General features: G+C 41.1%; 1 protein-coding gene across 5 annotated transcripts in view; it reads right to left on the reverse strand.

Moving 5' to 3' along the window:
* The window catches only part of SLC22A15 (solute carrier family 22 member 15), a 71,551-nt gene that overhangs the window by 12,829 nt on the left and 42,470 nt on the right, over positions 1-16,252 (reverse strand). For all 5 annotated transcript variants that reach the window (XR_015555531.1, XR_015555532.1, XR_015555533.1 and 2 more), the window contains exons 6-8: positions 11,774-11,989; positions 8,031-8,171; positions 5,745-5,830 (exon numbers count right to left, since the gene is read on the reverse strand). Coding sequence is in view for 2 of the 5 variants with exons in the window: in XM_004420619.3 (XP_004420676.1) it covers positions 5,745-5,830; positions 8,031-8,171; positions 11,774-11,989 (443 nt within the window). In the remaining 3 variants the exon portion in view is untranslated. The remainder of the gene's footprint in view (positions 1-5,744; positions 5,831-8,030; positions 8,172-11,773; positions 11,990-16,252) is intronic.

A 16,252-nucleotide genomic window follows, 5' to 3' on the forward strand; every position in this document is an offset into this window, starting at 1 on the left:
TTTTATTTCAATTATAAATTGTTTGTTGCTAATATACAGAAACAAAATTGTGTCACACGACTCTGCTAAACTCATTTATTAATTCTAGTAGATTTTTTGTATATTCGTTACGATTTCTAGGGAGACAATCATGTAGTCTTATGAGTAAAGACATTTTACTTCTGCCTTTCCAATTTGGATCCCTTTAATTTCTTTTCATTGCCGTAACGTATCCACTAGTAATTTCAGTACAATGCTCCATAGAAGTGGAATGCTCCATAAGAATGATATCCTTGGGGCCGGCCCCGTGGCTTGGTGGTTAAGTGAGTGCGCTCCACTGCTGGCGGCCCGGGTTTGGATCCCGGGCTCGCACCGACGCGCTGCTTCTCCGGCCATGCTGAGGCCGCGTCCCACATACAGCAACTAGAAGGACGTGCAGCTATGACACACAACTATCTACTGGGGCTTTGGGGGGAAAAAGTAAATAAAAATAAAATCTTTAAAAAAAAAGAATGATATCCTTGCCTTTTTCCTGATCTTAGGGAGCAAGTATTTAGTTTTTCACCACTAAATGTGATGGTAGCTGTAGGTTTTCCATTAACGCCCTTTATCAAGTTAAGAAACCTTCTAGTTGTAGTTGCTGATGGTTTTTGTAATGAATGGATGTTGAATTCTGACAAGTGCTTTTTCTACTTGCATTGAAATAATCAAGATTTTTTTTTTCCTTTTTGATCTTTTAATGTGGTGAATAAGACTGATTAGCTTTTGAATGTTAAACTAACCTTGCATTTGTGAGATAAACCCTGCTTGGTCGTGATGTAGTACCCTTTTTATGCATTGCTGGATTCAATTTGCTAATATTTAGTTAGGGATTTTTGCATCTATATTAATGAGGGATACTGGTCTATAGTCTTCTTGTAATGTCTTTGTTTGGTTTTAGTGTCACGGCAATTGCTGGCCTCACAGATTATGTGAGGGGAGCAGGGAATGCAGAGTATTCCCTCCTTTTTATTTTCTGGAAGAATGTGTAGAATTGGCATTATTTCTTCCTTATGTGTTTCATAAAATTTACCATAAAATTTGTTTCTACTGATATTGCTCCTGGTTGTGGGAGTATTTTCCTACTTATTTGCACACCTGGTAATATTGACTGGATGCCGTACACTGTGAATGTTATATTGTTAGGTGCTGGATTTTACTGTATTCCTTTAACTATTGTTGCTCTTTGTTCTGGGACGCAGTTAAGTTACATGGAATCACTTGATCCTCCTGAGACTTTTTAAGCCCTTTTAGGGCAAGGAGAGAACAGCCTTTAGTGTAGGGCTACTCTGACCCAGGAGGTCTCTACCCAATGTTCCACATCTGGCTGAAGAGAACACAAACTAGGCATGGCCCTAGGTTTCAAGAATGTTCTACCTGCTCCTTTCTGGTGGTCCTCTCCTGGCCTCAGGAGTTTCCTCAAATGCATGCATAGATCAGTAAGCAGCCAAAGCCCTGGAGGCCCTTCTGCAGATCTCTAGAGTTCTTCTGTGCATCTTACTCCTCTCCAGTATTTTGCCCAGTAAATTCTAGCCATCTTGGCCTCCCAGGCTTCCAATCTGTCTCCTGGTGAGAGCACCAGGATTTGCTGGGTTCCCCTCCCTGCACTGGGGCTTGGAAACCCTGAGCTTGGACACTTAGGGTGCACTTTGTTTGTTTCCCTTCTCTCAAGGATCACTGTCTGTCCTGTGCAGCCTGTTGTCCAATGCCTGAAAATAAGCATTTCTTACATTTTTGTCTGGTTTTATAGTTGTTTATAGCAGGAGGATACCTGGTTCCAATTACTATCATGGCCTGAAGTTAAAGTTCCCATAGCATTTTTTTTTTTTTTTGGCGGGGGGGAAGATCAGCCCTGAGCTAACATCCATGCCAATCCTCCTCTTTTTGCTGAGGAAGACTGGCCCTGAGCTAACATCTATTGCCAATCTTCCTTCTTTTTTTTCCCTTTTTTTCCCCAAAGCCCCAGTAGATGGTTGTATGTTGTAGCTGCACATCCTTCTAGTTGCTGTATGTGGAATGCCGCCTCAGCATGGCCGGACAAGTGGTGCATCAGTGAGCGCCCAGGATCCGAACCCGGGCCGCCAGTAGCAGAGCATGTGCACTTAACTGCTAAGCCACAGGGCCAGACCCTCCCATAGCATTTTGTTGTCAGTTCTCATATGGTACCATCTGTCCTTTTTTGGTATTTTTTTTTTTTGCATCATTCATTTCCCTCACTAGATTGCAAGCTCTTGGAGACCAGGAACTAGGTCCTGTTATGGACAATACACTGTATACAGCAGCCCCTAGAGAAGTCCAGTGAATAAAGAATGGGCAGACTGAGGTTGAGAAGAGAAATGAGATATAAAGCCTCCACTAGAGCTAAGTCTGAGGACATTCTCTCCAAATGTGAAACATGTTTCTCTAGTCATGTGCTGTAACGTCCTAATATTCAGATTCTCCGGCAGGACCACAACTGCCAGAAACCTCCTTGCCAATCTCCTTGGCCAGTGCCACTCTGACAACCCAGGTTCTTGAACTCTGGACAATTCTCATCAGGCCTCCCCATTGCAGAGTTAAGAAATGGCCCTAATCAGGCAGTGTTAATCCTCTAAGGCTACAGCTTCACCATCTGCAATGAATACTTTGGTCCTAAAACTCTAAGAGGGAAAAACAGCATTCCCAAAAGAGCACCGACTTGAGTTGGAAAGACCTGCAATCTGAATCCCAGGTGTGTGGTGGAAGCTTGGACAAGTTGCTCCACCCACCTGAGATTTAGTTTCCTTATAAAATGAGGATAATATGTAATACCATCTACATATGACGAGAACTCAGCACATAATCAACACTTAATAAATCATAGTCAGTATTGTAGCTTAATTGGGATCCTTCAAGCAAGGATAGAGATCAGGCAAAATGTATGATGACCAATCTGTGGAAAAAATTAGTGGCGACCTGGTAACATTGCACCTAGGGGAGAACATTTACTTGGAGGCCAACCAGTGTGCAAATATGTACTGGGCAGGATACTTCTGTCTAATAATTATAAACCACAGGCTGAGAAATGACAAACAATTTATTTTCCAGAGTACTGGCTGACTCTTCTAGAGGTATACCTCTATGTCTGTGCCTCGGACACAGGGAACCACAATCATATATAGATGCTAAAAAAAGTTGGTAGGTAGAGGGGCACCTAAGTTGGCAGAAAGGAGAGAATGAATGTATGTTTTGTGGAAAAAGTGAGGGCAAATGAGCATAAAAAGCAGTGAGAAAACGAGTGGTCTCCAAGCTCACACAAGATGTTAATGGAATTTTTCAAACTGCTAGGTCTCTTTCTTAATAGGAATTTATCAGAACTTTCATAACATGTAGCTTAAAGCTCAGAACTTTGAAAAAATTGAGACTTAAAAGAAAGCCATCAAAATATTTTAAAGAGTAAATATGAAAAGGTTCAAAGAAAGTTTAAAGAACAAATATTTTTTAGCTCAAAGAAGAGAAGATTCAGGAATAGCTAGATGACTCTCTGCAAGAGAAAGGATTATGTAAACAAAAGGTGACCATCTGTTCTCTATCTCCAGTGCTGAATAAAATGAAAGGAAATGGATGGACTCAGTTGTAGTGGAAGAGGATTATTCCAACATTCTTTTTTTTTTTTTTTTTTAAAGATTTTATTTATTTATTTTTTTCCCCCCAAAGCCCAGTAGGCGGCTGCATGTCACAGCTGCACATCCCTCCAGCCGCTGCATGCGAGACGCGGCCCCAGCGTGGCCGGAGAAGCGGTGCGTCAGTGCGCGCCCGGGATGCGAACCCGGGCCGCCAGCAGCGGAGCGCACGCACTCAACCGCCAGGCCACGGGGCCGGCCCCCAACATTCTAATAGCTATTAAAAATAGAAACAATTTGCTAAGGGACATCATGGAATTTCTTTCCCTGGAAATCTTCAAAAATAGATTAGATATCCACTTTTCTCAGTATAATAGAGGTATCGTGCTCCTGAGGCGCATCTGTCGAGTGTGTAAGATACTCCGCTATGCTATGTTCTTACTCAGTGTCCACTAAGGACATAATCAACAAGGGGTTCAAGTTCTCTCTTAAACAGACTGGAGGTGAGCAGAGAGTGACGACTAGTCTCGACGGGAGACCACAAATCTGTTTTCGCTTTGGTTTTTTGTAGAAAGGGCCATGTGCAGTCCTAGGGTGCTGGTTACCTGGAGTGTACAGATACGTGGAGGGGGGAAAGATAGTAATTGGCCTGGCTTGCAGAGGTGTGATAGGTTACAGGTGTGCTTACAGAAACAATGAAAAGTTTTTCTCTACAAGGTGACAAATAGAACACTGGACTATTACAGGCAGAAAACAATTGAATTTCCCAGTTGTCTATGAAAAACAAAATCTGCTGAACCTAAAGCTACACTGATTTGAAGCCCATTACTGTCTTGTCCCAGACAAACAGAACTGGGCACTTTGTTCTACAAGCCCACGACAAAGCAACAACTAGGAGTTTCTCTTCTTCCTGGCACTAGCAAAGGCAACAATTTGCTTAAAGAATAAGAAATAGGCAAAAGTACTGAATTCTCCAGTTTCCACGATTCCACGAAAATCCCTATAAGGCTGTTCTAAACATTGGATACAATCCTACTGAGTGAACAATCTGCACTCTGGATTCAAGGCACAGAACTTCAGGCGGCAACCAACAGCACAGCAGGGCGGTGGAGGGTTACAGAACTAGGACACGTGGCCCTGATCTTCAATGGGACATGGGTACAGCTGAACCTCTAGAAGAAGCAATTCCCAAGGGAGCATTAAATACAGGATATGCTCTGATGGGACACGAATTCCTCAGCTGCATTTCTAGTAGTCATCAAAACTTTATGGTAAACCATCTCACAATGATGCCCACCTGGAGTACACGCTCCATTATGGAGCCCTAGCAAAATCCAAAAGCCCCCAAAACAAGGCTTGTGTTGTACCATATGCTCCAGCAGCAGAGAGTCTGTGACGACCCACTCCTCGTTGTTGAAAATCACTGCCCAAACCACAGTTCTGAATGTGACAGAGAGCTGGCATGCCTCAAGTGTGCTGGTGCAAAAAAAGGGTTGAGAACCAGCATTATCTACAGAATTTCTATAGAGGGGCAGAAATCAGGTTAGATAAGGATGCCAGAGGGACCTTTTTTGAGGCTGTGTTTGCACAGCAAATCTACAAATATATAAAAATACCAAAGTTTCCTAAAGATGTTTTATTCACACTTTAAATGAGACTGAGAAAATGTCACCAACAGTGAAGATTATTGTTAGGGTACCTTGGGAGTATTGATGGAGACATGGGGGGGGAGGGGGGATGCCAAAGCCACCTTTGAGAACTGGTGGCTCTGATCTCCAATCCTGTGATTGGCTGGAATGAGGAGTGCAATCTGCAGCCTTGGATGGAGCTTCTTTTGGTGCAGAACTAAACGGTCCTCATCATTATCAAATAAACAACTCTAACATCACCAGTGCTGCCGCCCAGACACCCCAGATGGTAGCTTAATCGCCTGAAAGAATTAATAGTGCACCTCTAAGCACATTATTCACCCAGAGAATAGTTTAGGCAATGGAAAGAATCTGGCCCATTATACCCCACACAATTGCTAAATAATATGCAATCATAGAAATGAAGCATGGCATATGGTAATCGCTCTACTAAATTGAGATTCATTGTAATAAAAGTGCTGTTCAAAACCCTTATGTAGAAATTTGAAAGGCATACCTTTCTTTTCTGGAAGAAACATTACAATAAGACAAGCCAGTCCTCCTAGGCACAGAAATGCTGCTAATGTCCGCTTCCGACCAAACCTAAATAATAGGAAGAAATTACACATTTCTCGAGAATCCTGTAAGTCTGCTTCTTCCCCCAACGTTCCTTTTTAAATGTCCTCAGTTTCATTATGTATGCTCATCTTTTCTTAAGGAGTGGGTGGCAAATGTGACTGACCAGAACATAAAATAAATAACCATCATAAAACAAAGGAAAGCTTGCTGGATGGTAGGATAAAAGGATATGTGCAGGAAAAGAACATAGCATCATTCTATCTATTTCTGTGAGTGTTTACTATGTCCCAGGCACTGCTTTAAATGCTTTCTATCTAATATCTTACTTAATCCTAATAATAGACCATAAGGCATGTACTGTTATAGTCTCCATCTTCTAGAGAATGAAACTGAAACATGGAGAATGAAACTAGCTCATTTCATTTTCTGGTTACTTGAATCTTAAGCAGTTAAAATTTAAAAACTGTCAAACAAGCCTCTCTCTCTCTTAAAAACACAAACAGATGGGGCCCGCCCCGTGGCATAGTGGTTAAGTTTGTGCGCTCTGCTGCAGCAGCCCAGGGTTCACAGGTTCGGATCTCAGCCATCGTGGATCTATGCACCGCTTATCAAGCCATGCTGTGGTAGGCATCCCACATATAAAGTAGAGGGAGATGGGCACAGATGTTAGCCCAAAGCCAATCTTCTTCAGCAAAATGAGGAGGATTGGCAACAGATGTTAGCTCAGGGCTAATCTTCTTCATCAAAAAAAAATATATATATACAAACAGAAAAAAATTTCTTGTTAGTATGTTAGAATTAAGTGAAATTTACTGCACATTTTATTGGGAGAAATAATTTTCAAATAAGAGCTGTAGGCTTGGAAGAAAGTTATTAACATTATTAAGCCTCCATTTCCTAGAGGCCTGCAACCTGCTAGGTTCCTCTGTTCGGCACTTCAATATGACTTGTAATTTTTATAACAGTTTTGCCAGGGGAATTTTATAATCCCTAGTTTAAGGATAAGTACATGGAGGCTTAGAGAGGTAACTTGTCAAAGTGATAAAACTAACACGTGGCTGAGACTAGACGTGAGGTCAGGTCTGCCTGATCCCAAAGGTGGCGTTCCTTCCCTCTGCTTCAGATTTTAATCCTGACTCTAGTGGTGGTGGCGGGGAACAGGAAAGGACGTAAGTCTCCAGGTCGTTGTGCTTCATCTAATAGTATCGGATGGCTGTCAGGTGACAGGTACCATGCTAGGCAGGCACTAGGGATGCAAGGACATACAGGACACTCCCACGGACAGCATCCTTCTAACATGTTACGTGGTCATCAGAGGTGTGCACAGGAAGCAGTAATAGCACAAATGAGGGGCGTGTGGCACATTGGGGATGTTTTCGACAGATTTCTGAATATGCTGACTCAGCTCTTGGACCGTGATGAGAACAAGCTCAGTCACTAATAGAGGGGTCAGCAGAGGCAACTGGGACCACACCCAGAGAAAAGCCTTCGATTTAAAGGAAGCCAAACCTGCCCTTCAAAATGCCCCGAGCTCAATATCCATGACAACAGCCATCAAGAGCAACGCTAAAGGAATGCTGTTTTTGTTATAATGATGATTTCTGGAGAATGAGAAATAGCACAATCCAACCAATTTCTAGCTCACCAAGAAGGGGATTTTTAGTTGCCTTGGTCAGGGGCTCAATAACAGAAGCGATCTGAGAAAACTGAGGAAAGCGGGTTCTATAAAAGAACTTTTACAAAGTATTTCAAAACTGTGCTCATTGACAATGCAAAGCAAAAGCAGGATATATTCTCCTCAATGAAGTCAAGTGGATCTTTAGAGGTAAGAAAAGTATTCCCAGTTCCTCCACTTCTTTGTCTTGTGCTAGAACTTCTAAATGATAGTGATTGGGTGGGTGGAGTTCTGTCTACACAGAGCCAATAATCCTATCTGTCGGGATTAACAAATTACACAGAGATTACTCAAAAACCTTCAGGTGGTAATTAATGCCTTTTAATACTGGATTGAAAACCTACATAAAAACTCGTAAACGTGAAACCCAAGAAGTACTGTATTAAAAAATAAATTCTAACTGTATTTGCCTGAAAATAATTCCAATCACCGTGGAGTAATTAGCAGATACCACATATGGACAGAGACAATAATATTTAGGTGTTTATGTGTATAAGAGTGTGTGTGTGTGTATTCCATATGGTGCACTTCATATTCATCTATACTCACCATTTTTGGTTAATCAAGTAGATGCAGAGAGGGTAGGACGGAATTTCTACGAGGCCAGACAGGGCCAGGTTGGCATAAATATTTCCACCTAGATCCCCTGCACTCAACGTTAGACCATAATAGACCAAGCTGCACACAAACCTGCAATTAGTGGTAAAGACAAGAAGGACAACAGAAAAAAGCACATAAGAATTTGCCAAAGAAGATTCAAATACTGGTCCAATATAATGCGATCTGTCTCAACCAATAAGCTTGGCTCTCTCACTAACATTCCTATCCTAATCTAAATTTCTATACTAGGAAAAAACAAAAAACAAAGGGGCCTTGGAAATGATTCACCTAGATGCCATATAAAGCAGAAGAGTGGCCAGCCGCTGAAAGAGGGAAGACACTGTTTGTGCTTTCATCATTTCTGCATTTAATAGAAGACAATGACTCTATTCTTACTTTATTTAATCCCACAATTTACAGAACACTTGCCTTAGGCAACTGTTGTGATATTATCTAGAAAAGAACTCCCATGGAGAAAACCAACAGAGGATGGTGCTGAGAACGCGGGCCTGAGAAGTGACTGGATCGTCAGTGGGTCACCTGCAGGCCAGAAATGACTGGCATTCCAACCCCCAGCCAAGTTCTCAACCCCATCCAGCATTCAGCAGGTGCATAGGCTGCAGACACCTGGAACGGGAAAGACAAGACAAGGGTTGTGGCAGAGGCAGGACCCTCTAGAGGGATCAATTGGGGAAGGGCTCTTTGAAAAGCCATTAATTGATTTAGGCATGTTGCTAAAAATTTAGGGAGCGCCTCCTGGGCAGCAGGCACTGTGCTGGGCCCACCTCCTGCAGTCTGGGAACTACGGAGCCCAGGAACTGAAACAAAGCGCCTCCTGAAGCTCCAAGGGAGGGCTTCCTCAAGCAGAGGGAAGGGAGTAATGGGAACTTTTGTGCCTAGAAAACTGCATTATAAAACCAAAATAAAACAGAACCAAAAAAATAAAGCCCTGAAACTAGGCTTTACTAGCGTACGAATACATTTGGTAAACCTCTATAAACTTGTAAATTTCTATACAAACAGTAAAACACGTGGGCTTTGGAAGTTCGCCAGTTTTTATGTTTTTGCAATTCACTTGGACAAGTGTTTATTATGGGGAAGTTTCCATTTGCTTCCCTTAGAAAAAGTCCAATGAGCTGTGGCTATGATAAGATCAAACAGGAAAGGGAAAGCTTCATTTCCATCTCTGCCAAAAGGGAGAAGTGGGCCAAGTGCCCTGGGCTATTGAGAATGGGCTACAGTAACCAAGGAAGGGATGGGGAGGAGGGGAGAGGGACGCCTGGAGCTGGACCGCTTAGTGTTCATCCCTCTCTGGCAGATGAGCCAGGGGCAGTAGCTACTTCCCATTACTTCTTATTGGGTGGAGCTGTCACTCATATACTGAGGACAATGAGCAGCGTTGTAGTGAGGACATCACATGTAAGGATGCAAGGTGACACAGAGTTGTCTATTTTCCCTGTCCTCTAGCACCTTGCCTGTAAGCAGCAGGCTAAACAAATTTAAACCCATGCAGTTTTCTAAAATATTTTTAAAATCCTTTTTACCTGCAGTAGCGACTTCTTCTTACAGAATGCTATTCCTAATGTGTTGTATATGTCAGTGTATGTCTACTCTGCATTTAAAATGGAAATCCCAGTGAAGTAATTACAGACAATAGGTATGAAAACACACATACCTATTTAAACCAAGTTGTGATGGTATCAAGTTGGGCACAAACAAAAAAGCCAGTTTAGGACACTAGAGGAATTTAGTTACCAGCTGGTGGTTAGAGAGAAAGGGGAGAGTGTGGGCAAGGAAGGCCAATGGTCCCAAGGTAGGGATTCTGCTTGCAAGTTTCCTTGATGGCAGAGCTCATCATTGGGATGCATAATTACAACTATTAAAATCATTTCAATCCTCTTTATGGGACCCAAACAAAATTTAAAATGCTTGCGTAATATTTAACAGTATATTTAGGGCATCAAAGAACTATTTAAAAAGGCACTACTGTGAGAAATAACCAAAGGAACAGATGTTAAACACAGAGGTATAATTTATTCCCCAGTTAAGGCTTTCTTCAATGACAAATCCACAAAAAAGACTGTAGAATTTTATAGCATCTTCAAAAAGAACGGCAGTATGTGGAATGACATTGTCTCTATTACTGTGTGTTTTAACATTCTGAACCCAGGGGGAACAAGTTTATTTGAGAAGAGCTCCTTTGGCTGTATGAGATATAAAATAACCAGGGACATTCTCCCTGGCTCTAAGTCTAGTTTGTTCATCTGTTTTTTATCCCCTGAAGGCCAGAACCCAAAAGTTAATATGCCTCAAAAAAATAAAAAACTTAAAAACAAGAAGTAAATAATATCTAAGAAGTAGGTGCTTCCTCCAAGGTAGAGGGTTTGACTGACTGCCTATATGACGTGCAATTGCAGAGTTTTATGGAGTCCTAAGTACCTGAACATACTTTGTAAGTATTTAATGGACAATAGGTAGAACCTCAAATTAGTAGCTCCAATGCTGTGTTGTCAAGTTTGGCTTTAAAGGCTCCCTTAATCTCCATGCCTCCAAGCTTGTGCCCTTCGTTCAACATTTATTATGCATCTGTGACATTCCAGTACTGCTGGCTCTGTAGGGAAGGCGGCAGTTGGTGTGACTCGCCCCCTGACCATACAGGTGGCAGCCAGTGCTTGGATGGGTAGGAAAAGAGAATCATGATATAGAAAAATATCTTCACAGCTTCTTATTCTCAATCTACTGCTCTTTTTAGCTTTATCTATAAGATCACTTTCATATAAAATTACTCTCCTTTATCCCCACATGAAAATGTAGGTTTCCATGCAGGCTTCATGGCAAATACATACAAACCAACCACAGCACAACAGTCCTTTAGGCCAGTAAATATGATGTTCACACCCAATACTGGACCAAATAACATCTACGGCACCCTAGCAGAATGTACAATATTAAAACACATGTACACTTCGCAAATTGTATGTATTACCCATCCATTTCTCCCCTTTCCACAACTTTATTATTTAAATGGCACCATCTTGAACCTTTCAGTGCAATTTACATTAATGCTGAGAGTGTTCAAGCAGGTTGGAATAAGCTAAACTAGAAAACCAGGTTCAGAGAGTGCTAATCCATTCATTCACTGATTTGCATGTGCAGCTTTGAGTCCATCACTTCACACTCCCAGGATCCTATTTGTACAAAGGATGACGTTCAGCCCACCCCAGTGAGTGAGTGAGCGGGAATGCCATGCAAAACGAGGCACAGGGCATTGCAATTAGAATGCGCTGTCCAACTGCTTGACGCAAAAACCAAAGGTAGGTTTATTTTTAAAGTCCTATTTAGAAACGCTTCTGTTTCTGGTATGCTTGCTTGCTTTCCTTTTTGGGGTGGGGGGACTTAAATATGTACATGAAATACCTCATGAGCAAAGATGTGTTTCTGATGTCTACTTACTCAAGTTCAGTAAACCTGCCATCAGGCACCATCATTTCCTCCTTGAGAGGGAGGGTACTGTGAAAGCAGAGGCGAGCACAACACCCACCCTAAGGGACGGGGGCCTTGTTTTTGTTTAAACAACCTCATGCTGACAAAAGAGGTAAAATTTTCTGTAACCCAGAAGAAGGAACATATTATCAATAGACTTTCAGCAATCTGAGTTGAAGATCAACAAAACAGCCCTTAGCTATAATTACCAGATGAACATCAGGGTCAGAGTGTGCCCCAAGAGGATCCGGTAACGGAACAGGTCCAGGAAACTTCCAGTCTCCTTGTAGCTCCTGTTGGCCGGATGTGTTAGTGAGAACGTACACTTGAACTTGCGGTTCCTCTTGGCGATGAGGTACAGAGCCGCTTCAGCCTCACTCAGTCGACCCTGGGAGTATAACCAACGAGGTGATTCAGGAATGAATCTGAAAGAGACGTCATTAAAGGCTGTATATTCATATAGGTACGTGTGCACAGGAAGGAGACAATTCACCTACACAGAACGTGGATTCCCTTGCCACAACTGGATTCCATATGAGGTTTAAAACTTGACTCTCCCAAACACATATGGAGGAGAGAGAGGGGGCTACTTTCAACAGCATGCCAATGTTCAATGGCGGCCTACTTTAGGAATGGAAACCGAGAACATGCTTCCAAGATAGCAGTGAAAAAGGTAAACAGCCGGCATTTACTTGTAGGCAAATTCTAATATATGAATGGCAAGTTAAGTTTATAATACTGAATAATACAAATTCTTCATAAAGCGTGGGTCAGAATCGGCTCTAAATCACAGCCAAGTGTTGTTCAAGTAATACTGCAGAGATAGTAGGTTTTTCAAGTTCTGAAAAAGCCTCACAAAGAAGATAAAAATCTTTATCATCTCATCAGAAAAAATAAATTTTGAAAAAGTGTTTTTATCATAGTGATGTGTTTTTAAGAAGGCAGAGATTATTCTAAGACTACACATAAAAATTAAACAGCGTTTATCACATCTTAGCTACTTTTGAGCATTCACTGCTTCAAAATACTTGACTCAGCTGACATACTGGCTTTAATACAACCTGAGGATATTTCCTGATCTCCCAAGACCTTAAAGAATAAAGGTTATTTTCTGGTTAACTTTCAGTTACAAAACATTAGTTTCTACTATAACTACAAACTATTGAACATTTAAATTACCACTGATATCTCCAACAGTTTCAAGACTTAGATATTGTGTATCTTTTCTCCTCTTTACAGTTATTCTCTTTATAGTTCTCCTCTTTACTTTTAGAGGACTTTTCAAAGACGAAACTGTGGCAGGAACATGGAAGCCTTGTTTACTAAATACAACATCAAGTACCTTTTGATCTAATTTGACATTATTTGCCGAAACTTGTATAAATAATATTGGCTATTTACGGTGCCTTTTAGAACTTGCCAAGCCTTTCAGTAAGGATAGTGAATGGGCAACAAACACCACCAAATCTGGAACCTCATAGACAGCGAGTCCGTCAGTAACCGTGTACTGAGCACTTTCATTTTGTATCAAGCAATGTAGTAGGTGCTGAGAAACCACGGAAACAAAAAGGCAAGGATTTGCTAAGGGGTTTTGCTACCGGGGAGAGAAGATTCATGCACACCATTTGATTGTCAACAAAAGCAGGAACAAAGGCCTTCTACAACATCCTGAAAAATCCCTTCATTTACTTCTTCATTGCCATTTGATTATCATTACTGATACATGTAAATAATCAAGTAAAATATTGTTCTGTTGGAAGTTAGGTCTGCTGATCATCAGTTGGATCAACTGGCCCAATTCACAGGGCGTATATGAAGGACTATGTAAACTACTTGTCTAAGTCTAAATACAAAGAGAGAAAACATAAAAGAAGACTGCCATGATGAATATAGAGCGTATACTTGGGATAGAAAAATATGTCAGATACTAGAAAGTCTATCATAATAAAAATTAAAACTGAGGAGGACTGGGAAGAATGAAAAGGAACCAACAAGGACATAGGCAAAATATTAACAGTCATTATCTCGGGGTAATTTAAGTCATTTTCCCCCTCCTCTAAACTTCTCCGTGTTTTCAGAATTGTTTATATGCAATAAAAATTACTTTTAAAGCTTTACAAATCATTTTTAAAGATGATATTTGAGAGACATTCAGGATTTGGAAATTTGACACTGAGTTAATAAAACTATTTCTACTTGGGAAAGGGTTTATCTTGATTACGCCAACTTAGGACCTGATATTTCTCCACATTCTGAGAAGCCGATACGCTTACTTACACAAAGGCTCACGCAGCTGCCAAAGGACGGATTGGGGAATATGAGTTCCAACACATGAAGATTATGCATGCGAAAGAGTAAGACATGTTTTTAAAAGAAAAAGCAAGCCTTTGGACATGCGGCTCTCCCACAGTGCTGTGGTCACCTTCAGAAGCTACAGTGCTAACTTAACAATGTTGCCTCTGCTCAAAGTGTTCTGTGAATTTCTTAAAAGGGGGAAAACCTTTGTAAATTAAGGGTGCACTGATTTTTAAAATAAAACTATTCAAATTCAAGTATTCTAAAAATGAGGAATTTTTACACTAAGTAACAATGTTTCTAGTAAAACAAAGAAACAAGGTATGACTCTAAAATAATGAGACTTTTTATGTTGCTGATGGCTAATTCTGAAGGCTAATTCCAAATGGTTTTGTGCCAACATCTGTCCAATGCATATGAAGGATCTACTGTGTGGAAGGCCCTGGGCTTTGGTGCTGGGGAAAATGTAACCGAGCAAAGAGCCTGCTGCTGTCAGAGAGCTCTGGGTGTATAAAGAGGCTCCAGTGTGAGGCAGAAATAAGAGGACCACTCAAAGGGTACAGGTTAAGTGCTGTAGGATTCAGAAAAGAAATTGAACGACTTGTAGCTGGAGGTATGATCAGGAAAAGCTCGGAGGGCGTGGAATTAGAGGAAACTGGGAAGGCTATTAATTAAATAAAAGAGGAAATGGAGAGAAGGGCGTTGAAAGAGCAGGCACAGCATTGAATAGGAGGATGAAAAGCAGACAAGCAGAAGGCGTATCCTGCGAACAACAGCAGCTTAGTGTGCCTGGAACACAGAGTACAGGAAACGGGACGGGAGAAAATTAGGAAGATAAATTGGAGGCCAACTGTGGGAAGGCTTACATTCCAGGCCTAACAGAATAAATATGTATTTCAATTTAATGTGCTCTTTTCTCTCTGTTTCCTATTTTTCATGACTTGAATTCACTTCCCAGTGAGTAGATGTCTCCACCTAGCACTATGTAGTAACAAACTCGGACCACACATTCAGAAAAAAAAAAGCTGAACAGCTCGTATCATTCATCAAAGTTACTCTACTACTGAAGGGGAGACGAGAGCCAGGTTGGATTGTGAAGTATGAGATTTATTAAATATTTAAAAAGAAAATTCATTTATCCACTAATATTTACATGAATGCTTATTAATTCAAGGAACTATACTAGGCACCCATTTATTCTAAAAATTTACAATACACAAGCTAATAAAATATTGTTAGTTTCCCTTTCTAATAAAATCACATCACTCCAATTCACATAACCAAATGCATTTAATAAATTTTGCCTTTTCTTTGTTGTTGTTGTTTTTTGGTGAGGAAGATTGGTCCTGAGCTAACATCCGTTGCCCATCTTCTTCTTTTTTGTATATGGGACGCTGCCACAGCATGGTTTGATAAGCGGTGCATAGGTCCGCGCCCGGGATCTGAACCTGGGAACCCTGGGCTGCCGAAGCGGAGCACACGAACTTAACCACTACGCCACCAGGCTGGCTGCTAAATTTTGCCTTTTTAAATATATGTTAACTATTTCTACTATATTCATTTTTGCACTTAATTTTCCTACTTTCAAAGAGAATATGAAAACAGATTTTAGTTCAATCTCCACTAAGTCTCAATTAGTAGAACCTGAATAAAGAACTACTAAATTTAAGATTTACCTGAATGAAAATTCTACTACAGGTATCCCTCTTTATGGCACAGAAGAAAGCTGGTACCATCCGCTGAAAATTTTATTTATCCTAAAGATTTTAATGATTAAAATTATAGAAAAGCTTCCATAAGCACATTAAAACTTCAGGTCAGGGGCTGGCCCCATGGCCTCGTGGCTAAGTTCAGTGAGCCCTGCTTCAGGGGACTGGGTTTGGTTCCCAGGCACAAACCTACACCACTCGTCAGTGGCCATGCTGTGGCAGCGACCCACATACAAAAAGAGGAAGATTGGCAACAGATGTTAGCTCAGGGCAAATCTTCCTCAGCAAAAAAAAAAAAACTTCTGGTGAAAGAGCTCTAAGTTGGTGGCTCGCCTTATAGCATTTAGAGTGCCATGGTATGACACTCTGGGCAAGTTGTTTGTAGAACCCTGCCCTGACCAGGGAATCATCCTTTCACTGCTGTGAGCCCATGCACTCTAAGGATTTCTCCCATATCGAAGAATCTTCCACAGTCCACATTTAGAGCCCCTGAAATGATACTCATCTGTAGGATGAATAGATCGCTCTACAATATCATACCTCAGTTGCACACCTAGCACATGATCTGATCCAGCCTGAAGATCTTTAAGCCTGAGGCATTATGTTAGAAAAGAAATTGGTACCCTACATCAACAATTTGAAGGTTAAAATGCAGTCTACTGAGAGGTTACTTTAAACAAGGGA

Source organism: Ceratotherium simum, chromosome 2 (assembly GCF_057802395.1).
Source record: "Ceratotherium simum simum isolate JZ-2026a chromosome 2, ASM5780239v1, whole genome shotgun sequence".
Classification (NCBI taxonomy): domain Eukaryota; kingdom Metazoa; phylum Chordata; class Mammalia; order Perissodactyla; family Rhinocerotidae; genus Ceratotherium; species Ceratotherium simum.